General features: G+C 41.1%; 1 protein-coding gene across 1 annotated transcript in view; it reads left to right on the top strand.

The window, feature by feature from the left end:
- The window catches only part of ttbk1a (tau tubulin kinase 1a), a 46,281-nt gene extending 29,658 nt beyond the window's left edge, over window positions 1-16,623 (top strand). Inside the window, 2 exon segments of the mRNA XM_051070917.1 lie at window positions 13,636-15,086; window positions 15,203-16,623. Of these exon segments, the coding sequence (XP_050926874.1) occupies window positions 13,636-15,086; window positions 15,203-15,614 (1,863 nt within the window). The 3' untranslated portion in view covers window positions 15,615-16,623.
- Window positions 16,624-16,847: the final 224 nt, after the last annotated feature.

The raw sequence follows: 16,847 nt of genomic DNA on the forward strand, positions 1-16,847 counted from the left end.
TACATTGCTGGCTGTTGGTTTGGCTTCTGACAAGGTGTTTGCAATTTCTTCCATCTTTTGGTCGGATTGGTCGGCGTCAGACTTGTAGTGTTTCAAGTCTCCCGACCAAGACGAAGCAAGAATTCATGGTACTATAATTGTCTAATCTGTCATGGTGACCTTTGTGAAAGACAAAAGCATTGCATAGTCTGATCCTCGCTTTAAAATCTCAAGGTGACATTTCAGTGTTGTGACAAAGACTGATGAATAAAACCTGTAGGGGAAATTACAGAGACAAAGGGTCCTCTTGTGCAGCTACAGTTGGACTTGAGCTTGCTTTTATATTTGAATACAGACAAGTTCTGAACTGTCAGACTGAATTAAAGTGACGGTTTGTCAAGTATCTTAGTTCCTGTTGTCACCTTCAGCTTCATTCTGACCCCGATGGCGCTGATGGTTTGATTCGTCCTCGACTGCCTGTGACACTGCTTTTTTACCGTCCAGCTGTGTGAACGGTGCTGCCGTCTTTTCCCTGTCGTTGGAGCTGAGTTTAAATCTTTTCCATTTCTTTTGATTACTTTTTTCCCATGACTTTTGCTTTGGACCATCGTTTTAAACTCTGATGGAATGAGTGGGGGAAACGGCTGCAGCTGTAGAATGTGTCCTGTTTGATTCAAACCTGCAGCCACGATATTTATCTGTCGGGATGTTGATGATGTTTTCATCCTCTGTTGTTCTGCTGTGTTTTCTCATGTTCTCTGACACATTATAGTCAAAGTGACGCTGCTTCAACACCTGGTTTTTTACACTGAACACACACAAAACACACACACGATTATACTGATGCTGTGACTGAGTTTGTGTTTGATGTCTGATCAGCATGGTGGACGAATGGGAATTTATTGTAAACAAAGAAACAACCAAGTATCCAGAGAATTAACGTCCATATTGGACATGTTCAGCATGTGGAGGTCGGGTGGATGAGGGTGTAGCAAGTCTGATTTTCACACAGGAGACTGGAGTCTGTGTCCTGTCACAGATCTGAAATTTATTCACCATAACCATAGTTTTTCCCCCTAACCGTAACCTTGCTTTAGTCGCCTAACACTAACCGTAACCAAATCATAGTTTATTTTCCATAACCATGATCTTTCCGCAATGCAGATGCCATGTAAGTTTTCACTGAATTTAATCAGTGTTTTGCAGAATATTTACATTCTTGTCTAGTGATAGGTTTGTAGATAAAGACAAAAAAAAAGCCAAACTGACTTTTTTGTTTCTGCCTGAAAAAGGATCTTACTCTGTTTAAATATCTGTTTTTGTCAATGGAGTCTGGGAGTGATTTATAGAGATGTTACTCTGTCATAAAAAGCTCTGTCTCTGTAAGAATCCTATCATAATGTTCTCACTTAGAATAACAATCTGAGCCTGTTAGTGGTAAAATCACGTAGGCAAGTGACCAGTGGATTACATTACATAAATCCCTGAGTAAATATATGTCCAGCTAGCTCTGTGGATCGGAGTAAGAATTGGCTTAGAGAAGCTCATCATTGTTAGCTTTTGTGAGATGAGATGTTCTTGATTAATTTCTACAGCTGTGGTTTGTTGTTTGGCAGATTTCCTCCTTGGTGTCTTTGAGTCATGGTCTTTGCTGAAACAGTTTGGTTTTTGGTCGTCGTGATGTTTTGAGACTTAATTTCTCTCGTGTTTTCTTCAGATATTAACTCAAACTCGTCCTGCATAAAAGACAGCTGTATGTCCTCATAACAAGACTGCAAATCTCTCTACTTACTTAGCTCACATTTGACATGAGTTTAGGTTAAATAACGGTCAACAACAGCTCATCTAAATCCTAAAATCTGTTCAGTTCCCAGTTCATATTCACAACATCAGCTGGGAGGAAGGTTTGGGTTTTGGAGAAAGTACAAAATGAACAAGGTTTATTCGAGGTTGAAAGTAAAACCAGGCTTTCTGCACTGGCCACAGTCTGGGATACATAGTGTTCCTTTATTTTTGTCACCACTACATGTAGCAGTGGGAGAGTGTCAGATGTATAGACGTGTTTTTGGTGACTGAATAATGCTCAAAGGTTCAATCCTTAATTTATTTTTTATTGGGAATCCAGTGAACTTTGTCTCAGTGTTCAGACTTGACTGTCAGAGGTGTTGAGGTGTCTCCAGGTGGTTCTGTCAGCTGTAGATAATTAATTCCATCAGTCAACCAGAATACAAAATGAACTCATGATGGTTTGGATGTTTCATGTGCTCTATGTGTTGACTCAGTCAAACAGTAAAAAAAATACACCGGTTTCTATTTATAGATATTAAAAAAAGAAAACTGTCGATTGTAATGTAAATGCTTGTGTTGGGAGCTTTGTGTTGAAATAAAACCTGAGGAGTTCTGACTGACTGGGTTAAAAATGAGAACCCTGAAGTCCAACTAAAAACCAAAAACTTCACAACGTTCATGAATGTACGACTTGTTTCATACAAACTTTTACAACAAACTACAACAGCACAAGAATACAACACACAAATTTTAATGACAACAAGATGTCTCTGAAGATATGAAATGTTTGTCAACTTTAGGTGAAAGTGACGTCTTAGAAAACTGAAAAAGACAAACCTTAACGAATTCAAGAAGTGTTTTATCTAATTAATACAGAGGCCCTAAGGTACCAGAAGATAATGTTTTTCCTTTCTGTTTTTTTAATTTGAGATAATATGTTTAATCAGTGTGCTTAAAAAATACAAATTTTATCTTTCAGGACTTCTGATAAAACTGATAAATAAATAAATAAATATTAAAACGATATTTGTTTTTACGGTTAAATTCTGAACAAAACAAAATGTTTCAAGAGTTAAATGATAAAACAGACCAGCTTATAAAACAAACGTTATCCAAGTTGATTGGAGGACCAAACCTGATTAATTATGAAATCAAATAATAAATAAAACTGAAAATGTAGAATTAAATCAGTAGTGGAGCTGAAAAAGAATGTATAGTTTGTCCTGAGGGTGGCGCTAGAAGAAAGATCATGAAGTTATTTACATCCTGAGAGGATGAACAGGAAAGGGGATCAGGACATTTCATGACATTAGATTTTTAATTTTTTTTGTGTGTATGTGTGTGTGGTTGTGTATATTTTCCTGTGGAATTTCTCATGGAAATTTTGTCCTGATGGTGGCGCTAGAAGAAAAGTTGGGGGGTAGAGGGAGGGGGCATCAGAATCATTAAACTTTAACCACTGGGGGTTTAATGGAAAATGAATGTGGACTTGTTGAATTTCACATTTATTTTACATTTATTTTCACTTTGGGATTTTTTATATTTAATTTTCCCTCAGCAGGATTTTCTTCATGGGTGTGATTTATTGATTTAAAGAATTATTTATTTTCTTTATCCATTTATGCTTTTTACATTTATGTGACCATTTGATTTATTCATGCATTCATTTATTTATTTACTAATAAGTCAGGTTTGGTCCTCCATACTTGGTGGCTGCTGTTTACAGGCTGGATGTTACTCCATCATCACTGGTATTTCACTTTACCTGCAGTGTAACATCTTACCATTTAAGACCTTGTCGGTGCTGAAACATGTGCACAGATCCACTTGTTAGTGATACTTTAGCGAGCTCTGCTTCGATTATTTTTTCTTTTATTTCCGTGCCCGTGAGTGTCACCGCTAGACTCAGAGCGAGCTCTCGCCGCCGCCAGCCATCGAGGACTGCCATTCTCTTTTTTACTCCTCTCCAATTCTCCCCCCCCTCCTCTTCCACATAACTACTGATGCCTTTGCCCCCCCAACCTATCGCTTTAAAAGTACACAGTATGTCGAGTTTGACTCACCTGAGGAGACAGAGAAAAGAGCGAGGGTGCCATTGGGACAACACAAGAAGAAATAAAGTGATGTTTCGGGGTAAGCACAGTTTAGGAATAGTCCTTTACCTCTGTTCTCTCACTCAGTTTCTGTTCCTCCTCTTCCTTTTCCTTCTGTTCAGACATTTTCCTTCCTTTATTTTTTTCCTCCGTCGTGTGTCTGTGTTTTGTGTGCTTGATGACTCCATCTCTCTTTTGTGTTCCCTGTTTCTTTTTGCATCTCCAATGGTAATTTTTTTTCCTTCAGAAATCAAAAGCTCAAACTGTCCAGGCTCAGACTGTTGTAGACGTAGTGAGATACAGTATGTGCAAGTGCTCGTGCTGGTGACTTTGTGTCCTTTTAAAGTGCTTCTTTGTGGGGGAAAGTATTTCCATCACCATTTCTCCAGCTTAGAGGGATGCTAGTCTGACCAATCTGGCAACCCACACAGCTAACTGTCTATTGGCTCAACTGTCCTGTTAAGTTTTTCATAGCTTCTAGTATCTGATAGCTGTAACTGTAGACGAGAGTGCCAGATTTACACCAACACTCCCTCAGCTTCTCTCCCCGGTCTCTTCCCCTCATGACCTTTGACCCCCCTCATGACCTTTGACCAATCAGCTGCAGGCTTTAGATGTGCGAGAGCGCCAATTAGCTCTCTCCTGTCTAACGTCTGGTCAGCGAGGGGAAGGAGAGGGGGCAGGAAGTCAAATCAGAGTGTTGGGATGTAGCCATTAGGAGAACATAGCATTTATTTTTACAACCAGTCTGTTTCCCGCTTATTAACCTCCCCCGTCCTCCCTTTCTCTGATTGGTCTGTTTGCAGTTGGAGGAGGACAGGCACCAACCGCGGCCCAATCAGCTGAGGAGGCTGGCCTCCTACGTCTTCTCCTCCTCCACCCTGGAGACGGAGCAGTACCCCCACGGAGGAGGCAGCTTCATTCAGAGGAGCCGCTCAGCCGAGAGCAGCCCCGCCCACGTCAACGCCGCCACCACCTCGGCCCGGCGGCGGCACGCCGGCACCCTGCCGCCCGGCAGCCCGCGGAGCAGACACTCGGTCCTGAACGTGTCGAGGACGCAGCTGCAGCAGATGTTAGCCAAGCTCATGAACAAGAACAGCAGCTGAGAGGACTGAGAGACGGACTCAGATCATACATGTGAAATACACTGATGCACCACACACACATATACACACAGATACATGGAACACACACACACACACACACACACACATATATATATATATATATATATATATATATATTTATGTACAGGGATGGTCAAACCATTTTTTGTGGCCCAGGGCAGAATTTGTCCCCCCTCGCCCACCCCAATCCACCCTGGTGTCCCAGCACGTAAACAGTACTCTATAAAGACTGCACACAGTCTAGATCACCTCCTGAGAGACTGTAATTAATTAATTAATTAGTTATTTTATTATTGATTAATCTGTGAATGTTTCACATTCATATAAAATGTCACACGGGTCCAAAGTGACACTTTTAAAATAACGATTCACTTCTTGAAAACCTAAAATCATTCGTTAATCTTAATGTCTTTAGTCTAAAAATATCACCAGTGAGCTTGAGATTTGTGGACACTGTCTCAAAATTAAGAAAGTAAACAAAAAAGTAAACAAATATTTCATATTTGTAATGTGCTGGTTTTTGGACCCTGGTGGCTTAGTTTACTTCAGGCCAACTCTGCATATCCAAACACATGAACATATACACATTTAAAACAGACATGATGAACACAGATAATTACCACAGGTTAGTTAAACACAACAAGCCATATTACTGGCACACAGCAGCACCGCTGTGCTGGTAAGATCGTTTCACACACACATTCACACTCACGTAGCTCTACCAACTACTTTTGAAGCAGAGGAACAGAAGAAGAGGATAAAAGTGCTGACGACGGGAAATATTTTCCATGCAATAAACTCTAAAAAGCCTCTCTGCAAACCTGATTTGCACACGCCACAGACCTGGCAAACTGGTGGAAATAATGTGAAACTACATATTTCCTCCTTGTTTCTGTGAAGAAGAGGAAAGCGAAACAGAGTGGGGCTGCTAACAGACTGTTAAGCTTTACAGTATTCGTGCGATTGTTTATTTTTTATTTTTTCCGCTTTTTCCTGCTAAAATGAAGGAGCGATCGTCGAGGAATGCAGGTCGTCCCGGCGATCAAGTTTTTGCACCGAGACTCCGGAGTCGGCGTTCCCCCCCGATCCGATCATCCCGTCCACCGAGCAATATACCGACACTGCCGCTTCACAACGCGTCCTCACCGACACAAAATCAGTGATCCGAACACGTCCTGCTCTGATTCTAGCTTCATTAAATGTTGTATGCGAAGAGAGAAGTGTGAGGTGAAAAGGTTTTTCTGAAGGTGTGATAACTGATCGATCAATCTTTGATCCCTAATCACAGCCGTTATGTCAAAAACTGTTACTGTGCTGGGTCTCTGGGTAGAAGTATGGTGGCCCTAAAGTGCAAATACTTGCAAATAAATACAAATAAAAATAAAAAAATAACAAAAAAGAAAAAGCAGCAACGTTTTAGAGAGACATTTCATAAAACAACAAAATAAAACCCCATAACATTTCACTACATAAATACACAACTCCAAGACGTCACAATATAGCAGAAAACAAATTAAAATTTTATATAAATGTTTCAAAAAGATATTAAAACTTCCTAAAACAATGTAATTCACAAAAAAGGAAAACAAAACTAAAACCTCTTCAACAACTTCTGACAAAATTTTTGCTAAATGTAGCAGTTGGTAATTTAAGTTTCATAATTTCTGATTTATTTCCTGAAAAGTTCAAAAGTTTTCAAAAAAAAGATTTTATTGAAATGTTATATTTTGCTGTCAAGGGCCCGACATATGATATGAAGGCGTACATGGGCAGTATTAGCCCACATGCAGAACTGTTTCTTTGCATTTAACTCACCCTGAGCCTGTTTAGTGAAGCAATTAGTTTAATTTTTTGGGACTCTTCTTTTTTTTAAACAAATTTTTATAATTGCTTGTGGGCCGCAAATGGAGCCGGAGCTCCAAGTGGGTATGGAGAGAGTAGTCATACACTATTATTTGCTGTTGTTGGTACAGAATAGTGTAGTTACACATCAGTTTGTCATGATACATCTGTGGTTCTTGCTAATTAAGACCTTTATTTGGAGATTATGGCTTAACTTATTTTCACAATGGCTGTCAGTCGTTCCACCACTTCTAAAATTTGGTTGAGGTGTTCATGGTGCTTAGAGGATGAACCCTACTGACTTTGGTTATCCTTAATTTTCCTTCTAGTGCCACCATGAGGTTCTCATTTGCGGTTTTAAGTGAAATATCTCAACAACTATTGGATGGATTCTGATGAAATGTGGTTCAGACGTTCATGTTCCCCTCAGGATGAACCGTAATCCTCCTCTGAGTTTTCCTTTTCTGACTTTGGTCACCCTTGATCTTTCTTCAAGTGCCACCATGTATCCTAATGACTTTGGTGACCCTCTGAGTTTCATCAACCGCCGTCATCAGGCCAATATTTTAATTACTCCAGTACTAAAACCACTTGACATTCCCATCAGCCTCAGCCATACCTTGTGTTTACTGCTAATTAGCAAATGTTAGCATGCTAACACACGGAGCTAAGATGGTGGACATGGTACATTATATTTTCTAAAGTTCAGCATGTTAGCATGTTGATGTTAGCATTTAGCTTACAGCAGTATGGCTGTAGAGATCTTGTAATCAGGATTTGTTGATCAGGTTATCTGTAGATATCAAAGGCAGTCCAGTATTGATCAGGCGTTACATGTGTCTTTATCATGAAAACAGGCTTCTGCACTTCCTGTTAGGTCCAAGTCCATTTCATCATGAAGCCTAGAGACAAAAAAGGAAAACTGACCAAGGAGAGAGGAGGGAAGCCGACACATTATGTTACCATTAGAAGCACTTTGTTGTCTCAACGTAATGAAATAATTAAGTCATAATCTCAAGATAATGATCTCAAAAACACTTTCAGAAACCACAGCTGTTCAAAGCTACAACTGGTTATTGTGACGATTTAAAGCCTGACTGTCAAACCTGCATCGTTCCACTGTTGTTCGGCTGTTGTGTTTGAGCTAAATCCAGGTCTTCCGTAGGACAAGGTTGATCCTGTTACATTCATAAGCACTGTCAGTAAAGAATGCAACCAGTAAGATTTATTTTATGTTGTGTTTTTGTTGGTGGAGATACTGGGAGATAATTGTGGAAGATTCTTGCCGTTGAGGTCCATCACATTGGAGGTTTAGGTCGTCTTGTTGGTTCGGCTTTGGTGTTTTCTGGGTTTGTTCTGCAGTCAGCATGACCAGAAAAACTCTGAGCTTCTCTGTTGAGGTTTTCCTGGTTCTGACATCTCATCATGTGTTTGGATCACAGTCTTATTTCCATCGTGCCTCCTCTTCCACCACTATTTTCTGACCGCTGGATTTTACTGTTGCACTTTATCACTGAGTCGACCACAGAGGGGGATCAGGCCGGGCTGAGGGTCTCAATATATGGATGCAAAACACAGATGCAATAAGTGAAATGTGGGATGTTATAGCAAAAAAAAGAAAGACTTATATAAATGGATGGTCTGGTGGTTTATGTGTTTTTTTTTTTTTAACACTTTCAAATCACATCACCAGTTTTTAGATTTTATTTCTTCCAGGCAGCCTTTGGTTTCAGTTCTTTTGAGAATCAATTTGCAGTGATCCTTGAGGAGTTTTGAAAACCAGCACCAGAACACATGATGATAACGAAGCTGCTGATGGATTAACTGAAAGCTCCTGCAGGTTGATTGTTATACAAATGAACTGGAACCAGTGGCGGCCTGAAAGGAGAAAAAATCAATCTGATGGACGATTTTAAAAAAGATGAGCAGGAATGAAAAGTAATTAATGGTAATAATATAGACAAAACCACCACTATAATCCCATTTGTCATTTCACAGCGCTAATTGCCACTTTCTCCATTTCACAAGCAATGAGATGGAATAACTTTACAGTCAGTATATTGTAAGGGCATGCATAGTAAATGTAGCCAGAGTCTGTTTCAGTGTTGTGTTGACCAGTGGAAAACAAGCGGACGTTGCTGTGTTATTTGTTGGTTTATTGTAGAGGTGTGTCTCAAGTTTCCTGGTAGATACAGAAAATTGTGAAATTTTGTGGGAGAACTTGAGGAACAAACATTGAAGTCAGGAGTAAACATCATCAAATCAGCATCCAAACATTTTACATTCAATGATCAAGCTGTGAAAATCTGCATTGTATGATGTTTGGATGACGAATCAGAGACGGGGATGTAGAAGAAAATAATTCATAGGCATCAACATTTTGGTGTACATCTTAATTTTGATCCAAAAACAAGAGAAAGAAAAGAGTTCTCTCTTGAGCCAGGCTGAAGTGTGAGATTACTTCAGCTCATTAGGGGTTTAGTTTCCCTTTTATTGTGGAAGAATACTACATCACCAGGAGTTTGTTTAAAGAAGTCTGTTCAGCTGTTTGCTGGATTTTGGAAACACATTTCTTAAACAAAAGAAGAATAGCCATCGAAATCATTAGCAGGAAAAAAGTGAGCGTTTTTCACAAAAGTTTAATCCATAGTTTTGAGAAGATTTGCCACGTTCAGGATCTCTCATCATATTGCAGCAAAAGATCTTTACAAGAGGTGCAAATGGTCCATTTGTATTTTGATATTTACTGGTAAATTTTCCCAGTACAACAGCTCATTACCCTTTGAATGGGAAGTATTGTCCATGAGAAACAAGACAAACATGAGTGCTTGTTCCATCCTGAGAGATGGAAGTAGTTTTTGGTTGGTAGCCTCCATGATGTTACTACAAGAACAATGAGCCATTGTAATGGTTGAGTGTTGAGTTGTAAAACCCTGCGTAATATTTGAACGCTGCTAATGTCATACCAAAGCAGCTGTGTGAGGTTAGTTGCTTTGAATGTCATTCGAACAACTTTCTTTCAAGTCCGTGCTGTGTCTCCTCGATGTGTTCAAAAACATTCTCCAAAATCTTGCAACATGAGATGAGCTAGGGCGGCCATTTTGTGCAATGAAAGCCAAACCGTTGCTTTCTAAATGTGTTAAAGGGCTACATTAACTAAATATGCACCACTTGCTGTTTTCATTAAGCTTCTTTTTTGAGGCGTTAACATTAGCTCAGCCTGAGCAGGAGATGTCTGTCAGTGCTGAAGCTCATTACAGATCCAGTGTGATGAGGACATGACCTGAGTTTGTTTTCATGCTGCTTCATGCTGAGTTCAGGAACGTCCTGCGCATTTTATATTTAGCATAGCATTAGAGTACAACCACTTAGAGAATGTATGAAGTGGACTAGCTGCTAACTCTGAAATTTATTTTGCACGCCTGCAAAATGATTCACCTGCCGTACAAGATTGTCACTGATACATGTTTTGTCCCGTGTCACCATGAACGCAGTGCCACATTCAGTTAAAAACAGTGTGCTTATTCTGCTGAGTTTAAAAAATAACGATCTGCAGCATTAATGACGGTATGTCGTACCGAAAGACTGTTTACCGACTGTCGCCACTCTTTGCATGAGATCTACTGTTCGTACGACACGCACCTCTGACTGTAAAATGACTAAAAACAGCACTGTACTGTAATTACAACAAAAACAGTGAATATACACCTCTGACTGAAAAACGTCTGTGATTTTTTTTGTAAATAATTCACACCGCTACAAGAGGGGATACTCACGGATCAGAGCTGAGTCCGTAGCTGACCTTAAAATGACAAGAAGCAGCAGGAACCTTTTTTGTTTAAGTCTTGATTGAATCCATAATATTTCTTCACATCTTTGATTCTTCGCTGCTGAGGTGAACATTTACATCCAGTGTTGTATTGATTAGGGGAGGAAGTCACGATGCATTATGTTAAACATCGTAGATGACTCACTGTAGAGTCTGATGGATGTTTGAGCAGGAAATTCTAGATGGATGGATGTTTTTCTGTTTACGTCTTTCACATCTCATTTTTTCTGTTTTGGACATAATTTCCATCAGTCATGATAACATTTGATTGCAGGACTTGAGGTCAGGTTCGCAGGTCCTACATCATCATCTATAGGAATTATGGCCAAAACAACAAAAATAAGACCCGGTCCTTCAAACCTTTAGGCTGGCAGCACACTCCAAACAAAATGTGCTCTCAAAGGTTTTTCAGTTGCTTCTCAGTATGATGCTGTGAGCATGTTTGTATTCTTTTAATGAAGTGCAAAATTTCAACATACAGTCAAAAATATGGCACATTGCTAACAGGCAATTGGTTGTAAGAAAATGTGAAATGTAATTTTGTTTGGAGTGTTGTGTTAGTCTGACTGCTGCTACTCGTGCTGGTCAAACTGAAAAATATACTGTATATGTTTCATTTGATTTGAGCAAGAAGATACTAAACCTACAACTGTAATTTGTAAAGTAATTTACAGAAAACCCAAAAATGTGTTCCATTTCTGTTGATGAGAAATTCGTGTGCAGTATTTAAATGTGATGGTGAACAGTAGTACTGCTCTGTGGTCAGACCAGAAATGGTGCTATTTATCTTAGCCCCTGAAAAAAAATCTACATTTTGAAGGTTTTTATTAACAGAAAAAAAACATCTCATCACAGATACTGCAAATTTGAAGCCTTTATGTCTTTAGATTTTTTTTGTCTTACCAGAAACTGTTACAAGTCTGTCACAAAACATTTATACCTCATGAATCACACACTATAATAATATAAATATAACAAAAAAAAAGTATTATGCTCTTCCCTCCCACATTCATTTTCTTGCATATTTGATATATTAGTGCTGAACTTTATGGAATAACAGGGTGATATTGTACAGATAGGGTACAGACATTGTGTCTTTAGAGGTAAACACTTGTGTCCATGTTAGTTTTCTTTAGTCGGTATCCTGCATTCACTAGATTGTTAATCAGACCTCATCAGTCAAAACTGTCACATAAAGTCACTTGTGTCACTAATAGATGATTCTCAGAGGAACGTTTAGATATTTTAGGAAACACTTTTTAGTCTGAAATGTGTTGCTTAACCCAGAGACGTTGAACATCAGGTTAATTTCTGTGTGTCCAGTCCAGAGGTAGTTCTAGGGCGTGCTTAGCTTAGCTTAGCTTAGTTTAGCTTATTTTAGCACAAGACTGGAGGCAGGGGGAAACTGCTAGCTCAGCATCTACCTTTACACGTGTCTTATTATTATTATGACAGGTGGTTTGGTTGATGCCATCGGCAGGAACAGAGTTAAAAGCCCACTAAGAGTTCAGGACTACGAAAATGCTGCAAATGCACCCAGTGTTTTTTGTTCTGCTGCTACCTTCACCACTGTTTCTATGCCTGATCAGTAAATGACATACAGCATGAAAATCAGACGACTTTAGAGTCGCTGGACGGTGGATTCTATCTTAAAGTTAGCTTTAATTTAGCTAGGCTAGTTTTTTGACCTGTGCCAGACCTCCCTGAAGATTTATTTCTAGATTTTTTTTTCTATTACTGCATTTCTTCATAAAACAATATACAACATGTACTGTAAATCAGACAGCTTTAGAATGGCTGAAAAACGAGGTTTCCCTCTCCTTCCAGTGTTAAGCTAATCATTTCTTGGATCCTAAATCTGTACTAGTTAAACGTTTTCTTCTGCCTCTGCATACAAAAAAAAGAGAATTTCCTAAAATGTCTGAATGTTCCTTCAAAGTTTTTGCAATAAAAGCAGGGTGTCTGTAGTCGAGGTGAAGGGGATTGAGGAGCTCACAGTGTTAGTTCAGTGTGATGATCCGTGAGTGTCTTTCACGTGTACAATACATGTAAGCGTTTTTTTTCTATCACTATATGATTGTACAGTACTGCTTGTATAATTTACAGGTAAAGCATGTATTTTAAACTTTTTGTAAATCCAAATGATAACTGTGTACATATATACAGAAATGTAGAGAGTAATTAGGTTTGCAGTTAATCTCAATAGCATGATAATTAGCGGGGTTTAGTATGTATGTACAGGCTGTATGTTAAATCTTTATGAAGGGAAACACTTGAAAATCACCTGATATCAGACTGCGTGCTAAGGATAAACTCTGCAATGCATTTTTTTGTGCCTTTTATATCAATGTATGTAATCTAGACAATCTTGAAAAGCTTGTGTACAACCAAAATGACATTAAAATGGTTTTCGGGGCAAATAAATAAAATGGGTTCCTGTGGTCATTAGCAAAGCCACACACATTAGCTTCCCCTAAAACAGTTGTCATAATTACAATCACAATAGCGAATGACGACAAAACTGGATGATTGCTGAATCCTCACAACATGATGCACAGGCATGTCATCTTTACTCATTCATTGTCCATCACCTTGCAAGTGAGGGAACTAGCAGATATGGTTTTCAGTTGGTCAGTGCAAGACTCTCTTGTTTAACTGGTATGTGTTGTTTCTGACGTCTGAAAACTGTTGTGCTCTACCCTACAACACAACATTGTTGGTTGAATACAACTCATGGTCCACAAGCCTCTTTTTGCTCCCAGTGCATTCTCCGAAGGGATTAGGGTACTATTGTTTTTACCATCTAATTTTTTGGACACAGGATATGAATTCCACCCCTCGTATGTTGTTGGTCATATATGTTGATAGTCTAAAATCTGCTAATGAGTTCTAGTCCTTGTGTTCATTGTGGAGTTCAGTGCTGTATTGTTTCAAGGTGATTCAGTGGTAATAAAAAGTGTTGTTAAATTGTTTCCAGGTGTTGTCGCCCACGGAGCAGAGCACCCCGTCGCCGCCCTCTCCAGACTACCGGACAAAGGGCCAGAGCGACGAGAAGGAGCATTTCCACATCCTCCCTCAACTCCAGGCCAAGAGGGCTGACTTCCTCACCGTCATGCTGACTGGTACCTTGCCTCAGCGCAGGAGCTTTGCCACGCCTGACGAAGAAGTCCCAGAACCTCCAGGGCCAAAGGATGATGACGTCACAAAGAGCGAATCGAACAGTGAAGCCAGTCAGAAAAGCACTGAACGTAGCCAGGATGCCGCACCTTCGACGCTCATGGCTGAGGACCAGAGGGTCCAACGGGAGCACGCCTCAGCTGCTGATGCAGACCCCGACTTGGAGGATGCCTCCAAAACCCTCGTCCTCTTCTCACCTGGAGACACTCGCAAGTCTCCTTCTGGTGGTGATCATGTGCTAGAAGCTGAGTTGGCCACACCGTCTGCCCCCATTTCCCGTAACGACCGCCTCCTTGTTGGGGAGGCTTCTCAGCCTGAACCCTCTGAGACTGGACGTTTGTCCCCGGCTCTCAGGTCAGACCTGAGGCCTTCCACTCCCATCGCCCCTGCATCACCACCCTTCACTAAAGTTGAGCGCACTTTCATCCATATTGCAGAGACATCACACCTCAATGTCATGTCTTCCAATGGTCACTCTGCCAAGGAGAGTGACCGGGAAGTCTTTGCTATCATGAAGGAATCAGCTGGAGAAGATGACACCCGTGATCTAGGTGAAGTACAGGTGACAGAAGAGCCTTCAGAGGTGCCAGACCAAACTGCACCAGTTGACAAACAGCCCAAAACTGAGAATGGTCCATCAACTGTCTTGGCCCAGTCATTGGAACCTGTCCCAGAAGCAATGTCACCAGTTCATGAATATAAAGATCTGTCACAGGAACCCAAGAAACAGCCATCCAGTGAAGAAGCTGCCAAGCTTCAGACAACTGGGTCAGAACTACCTGCTACTATAAAGCCCAGAATCCGCAGTCGAATCCCAGTACTCATTTCTGAAGAAGACTCTGGTTCAGAGCAGTCCTCCTCTGTCTCGGCTCGAGCTCGGCTTCAGCAGCGGGCCAGGCAGCTGGACTTGGCCCGTATGTTGGTCCAGAAGCAACAGGGTCGCTGGATGAGGAGGAGGATGCTTTCTGGGACGTCATCATCGTTGTCCTCTGGAGATGATGAGCGTCGGAGGGCTTCTGAAACTCTGTCCACCACTGGCTCAGAGGAGGACACACATACCTCGGATGAGTCCAGGAGGAGCTCCCGTCTCAAGCCGACTGAAGAGCAAGGCTCCAAGGAGAGCAGGAGCAGGATCCCCAGGCCTGTCACCCCCATAAAGAGGCCTTCAGGGGGGCTTGCTGCCACTGCTCCTTCTCCACTCTCCTTGCCAGAGTCCAGCACTACCAAAGGAGCGCCATCCTTCCCTAATGGGTATGACTCTATTTCTTCCTTCTAGTGTATTTAAGTTTTCATCTTGAAGCAGTTTGATTAAATATTTTGATAGAATTTAAAGAAATAACACCTTGAATTTACTCCTTTGTCCACAGGAGTCAGAAAATTGGACTGAGCACTCTCAGCACCCAACGAAAATCCAAACCTGTCTCACCCAGGTCCTCCTCCTCATGCCCTCGCCCCTCTGCAGCCCCCGCCCCCTCTGGCAGTCCTCGAATGCCCTTGCGAGTCCTGTTTGGTACCCGACGCAGCCTTAGCTCCACCCACTGCAGGACTGACAGCCCCTCCCCTCAGAGGGTATGTCCGTCCAGGCAGCCCCTCTCGGTTCGAGCCCCAACTGTCCCCATGCTACCGCCCAGGACTACAACAACCATGCGGCGCAGCGCCTCGCAAGATGCCACCGCCCAGTCCTCCTCTGGCACCACGCCCGCCAGGACCAGGCCAAAACCAGCTGGTGCAACTAAGGGGAAACCGAACGCCAGGGAGAAGGCGGTGCCCGCTAGATAATACAAAGAGACTCATCGCTGAGACATGTTTGTGTGTAATCAGTCTTCGGACAAGCTACGCCTCAAAGGTTCTCACCTGATTCCATATTAGACTGTGATGTTACAATGACCTCCTTCAATTCATTTAATGTATACGGACCTCTTATTTTTTTCCAAGGACAGCTTACTGAACTATCTTCATGGGCTTCCAGTAATCTTGACTGACTGTCGTACAGGAGCGTTGCTGCCATGGTGCTATGGATACGTCTGCTGCTCCCTGGTCAATCCCTGATTTAACCGGTTTCTGGAGCTGAGAATCCTGGCCTCCCAACAAGTCCAGTTTCAGAAACTCTCACCTTACACAGTACTCCCAGCTTGTCCACAGCTATACTACTCTTCTATCGACAGTACCTTGCTTGGTTCACATTGCATGGTGAAGTATATCACAAATACATTGAATCTGTAGAGGGAAAACAACATGTACAAAAATCCGTACCTTTAAATTATTTGATATAGTTCTCCCCTTCCTATTGGCCAAAAAAAAGAAGATCAAATTGGACTGGTTTGAATGCCCGAACTATGTTAATATGATAAGAGATTCTTAACTATATCCTGTACTCATTATAGTCTCGGATAAAGACAAGAGTTGGATGTGAACACAAAATAAATCGCTCGGCCGCTAGCCTCCTCCTCATGGTGTGACAATGGGCATGCTTTAATCATTCTATTTTCTGGGTGTTTTTATTTTGTTTATGCTCTGAATTGTACATAATAGAATCATTTCCCATAAAGACATCTTTATTTTTTATCTTGCCAAGCAAAGTGTAAATTTCAAGTCTTTAACCTTCTGTTCCAATGTGTTGGCACTATGCCTGTTTTTTACGCATGAGAAAAACAGGGTTAACCATGAGAGGAAGTTATACCTGCTTTGGATTCTGCTGACAGTGCAAAGGTCTTCTGGTTGTTGGAGCCCATGTTGTGTTTGTAATGGGTCGACGGGCACTGAGCTGTGAAGTAAAGTCTTGATCATGTGGAAGGGTGTCTTGTCATTATTTTCTCACTGGTTTCCAGTAAATCCAAGGGCCCAACCTGGTGCAAGGTCCAGACTTTCCAAAATGCCTATAATCAACACTCAACAAAGAGCACTGCTGGACTGTGAATAAATATGTTTAGTCAAGTACTGTTGGTACAATCTTAACGTACTTGTACTTAACTTCAGTATTTTCATTTTATACTGCGTAATCCTTCTACTCCA

This window comes from Lates calcarifer, linkage group LG5 (assembly GCF_001640805.2).
Source record: "Lates calcarifer isolate ASB-BC8 linkage group LG5, TLL_Latcal_v3, whole genome shotgun sequence".
Taxonomy (NCBI): Eukaryota; Metazoa; Chordata; class Actinopteri; family Centropomidae; genus Lates; species Lates calcarifer.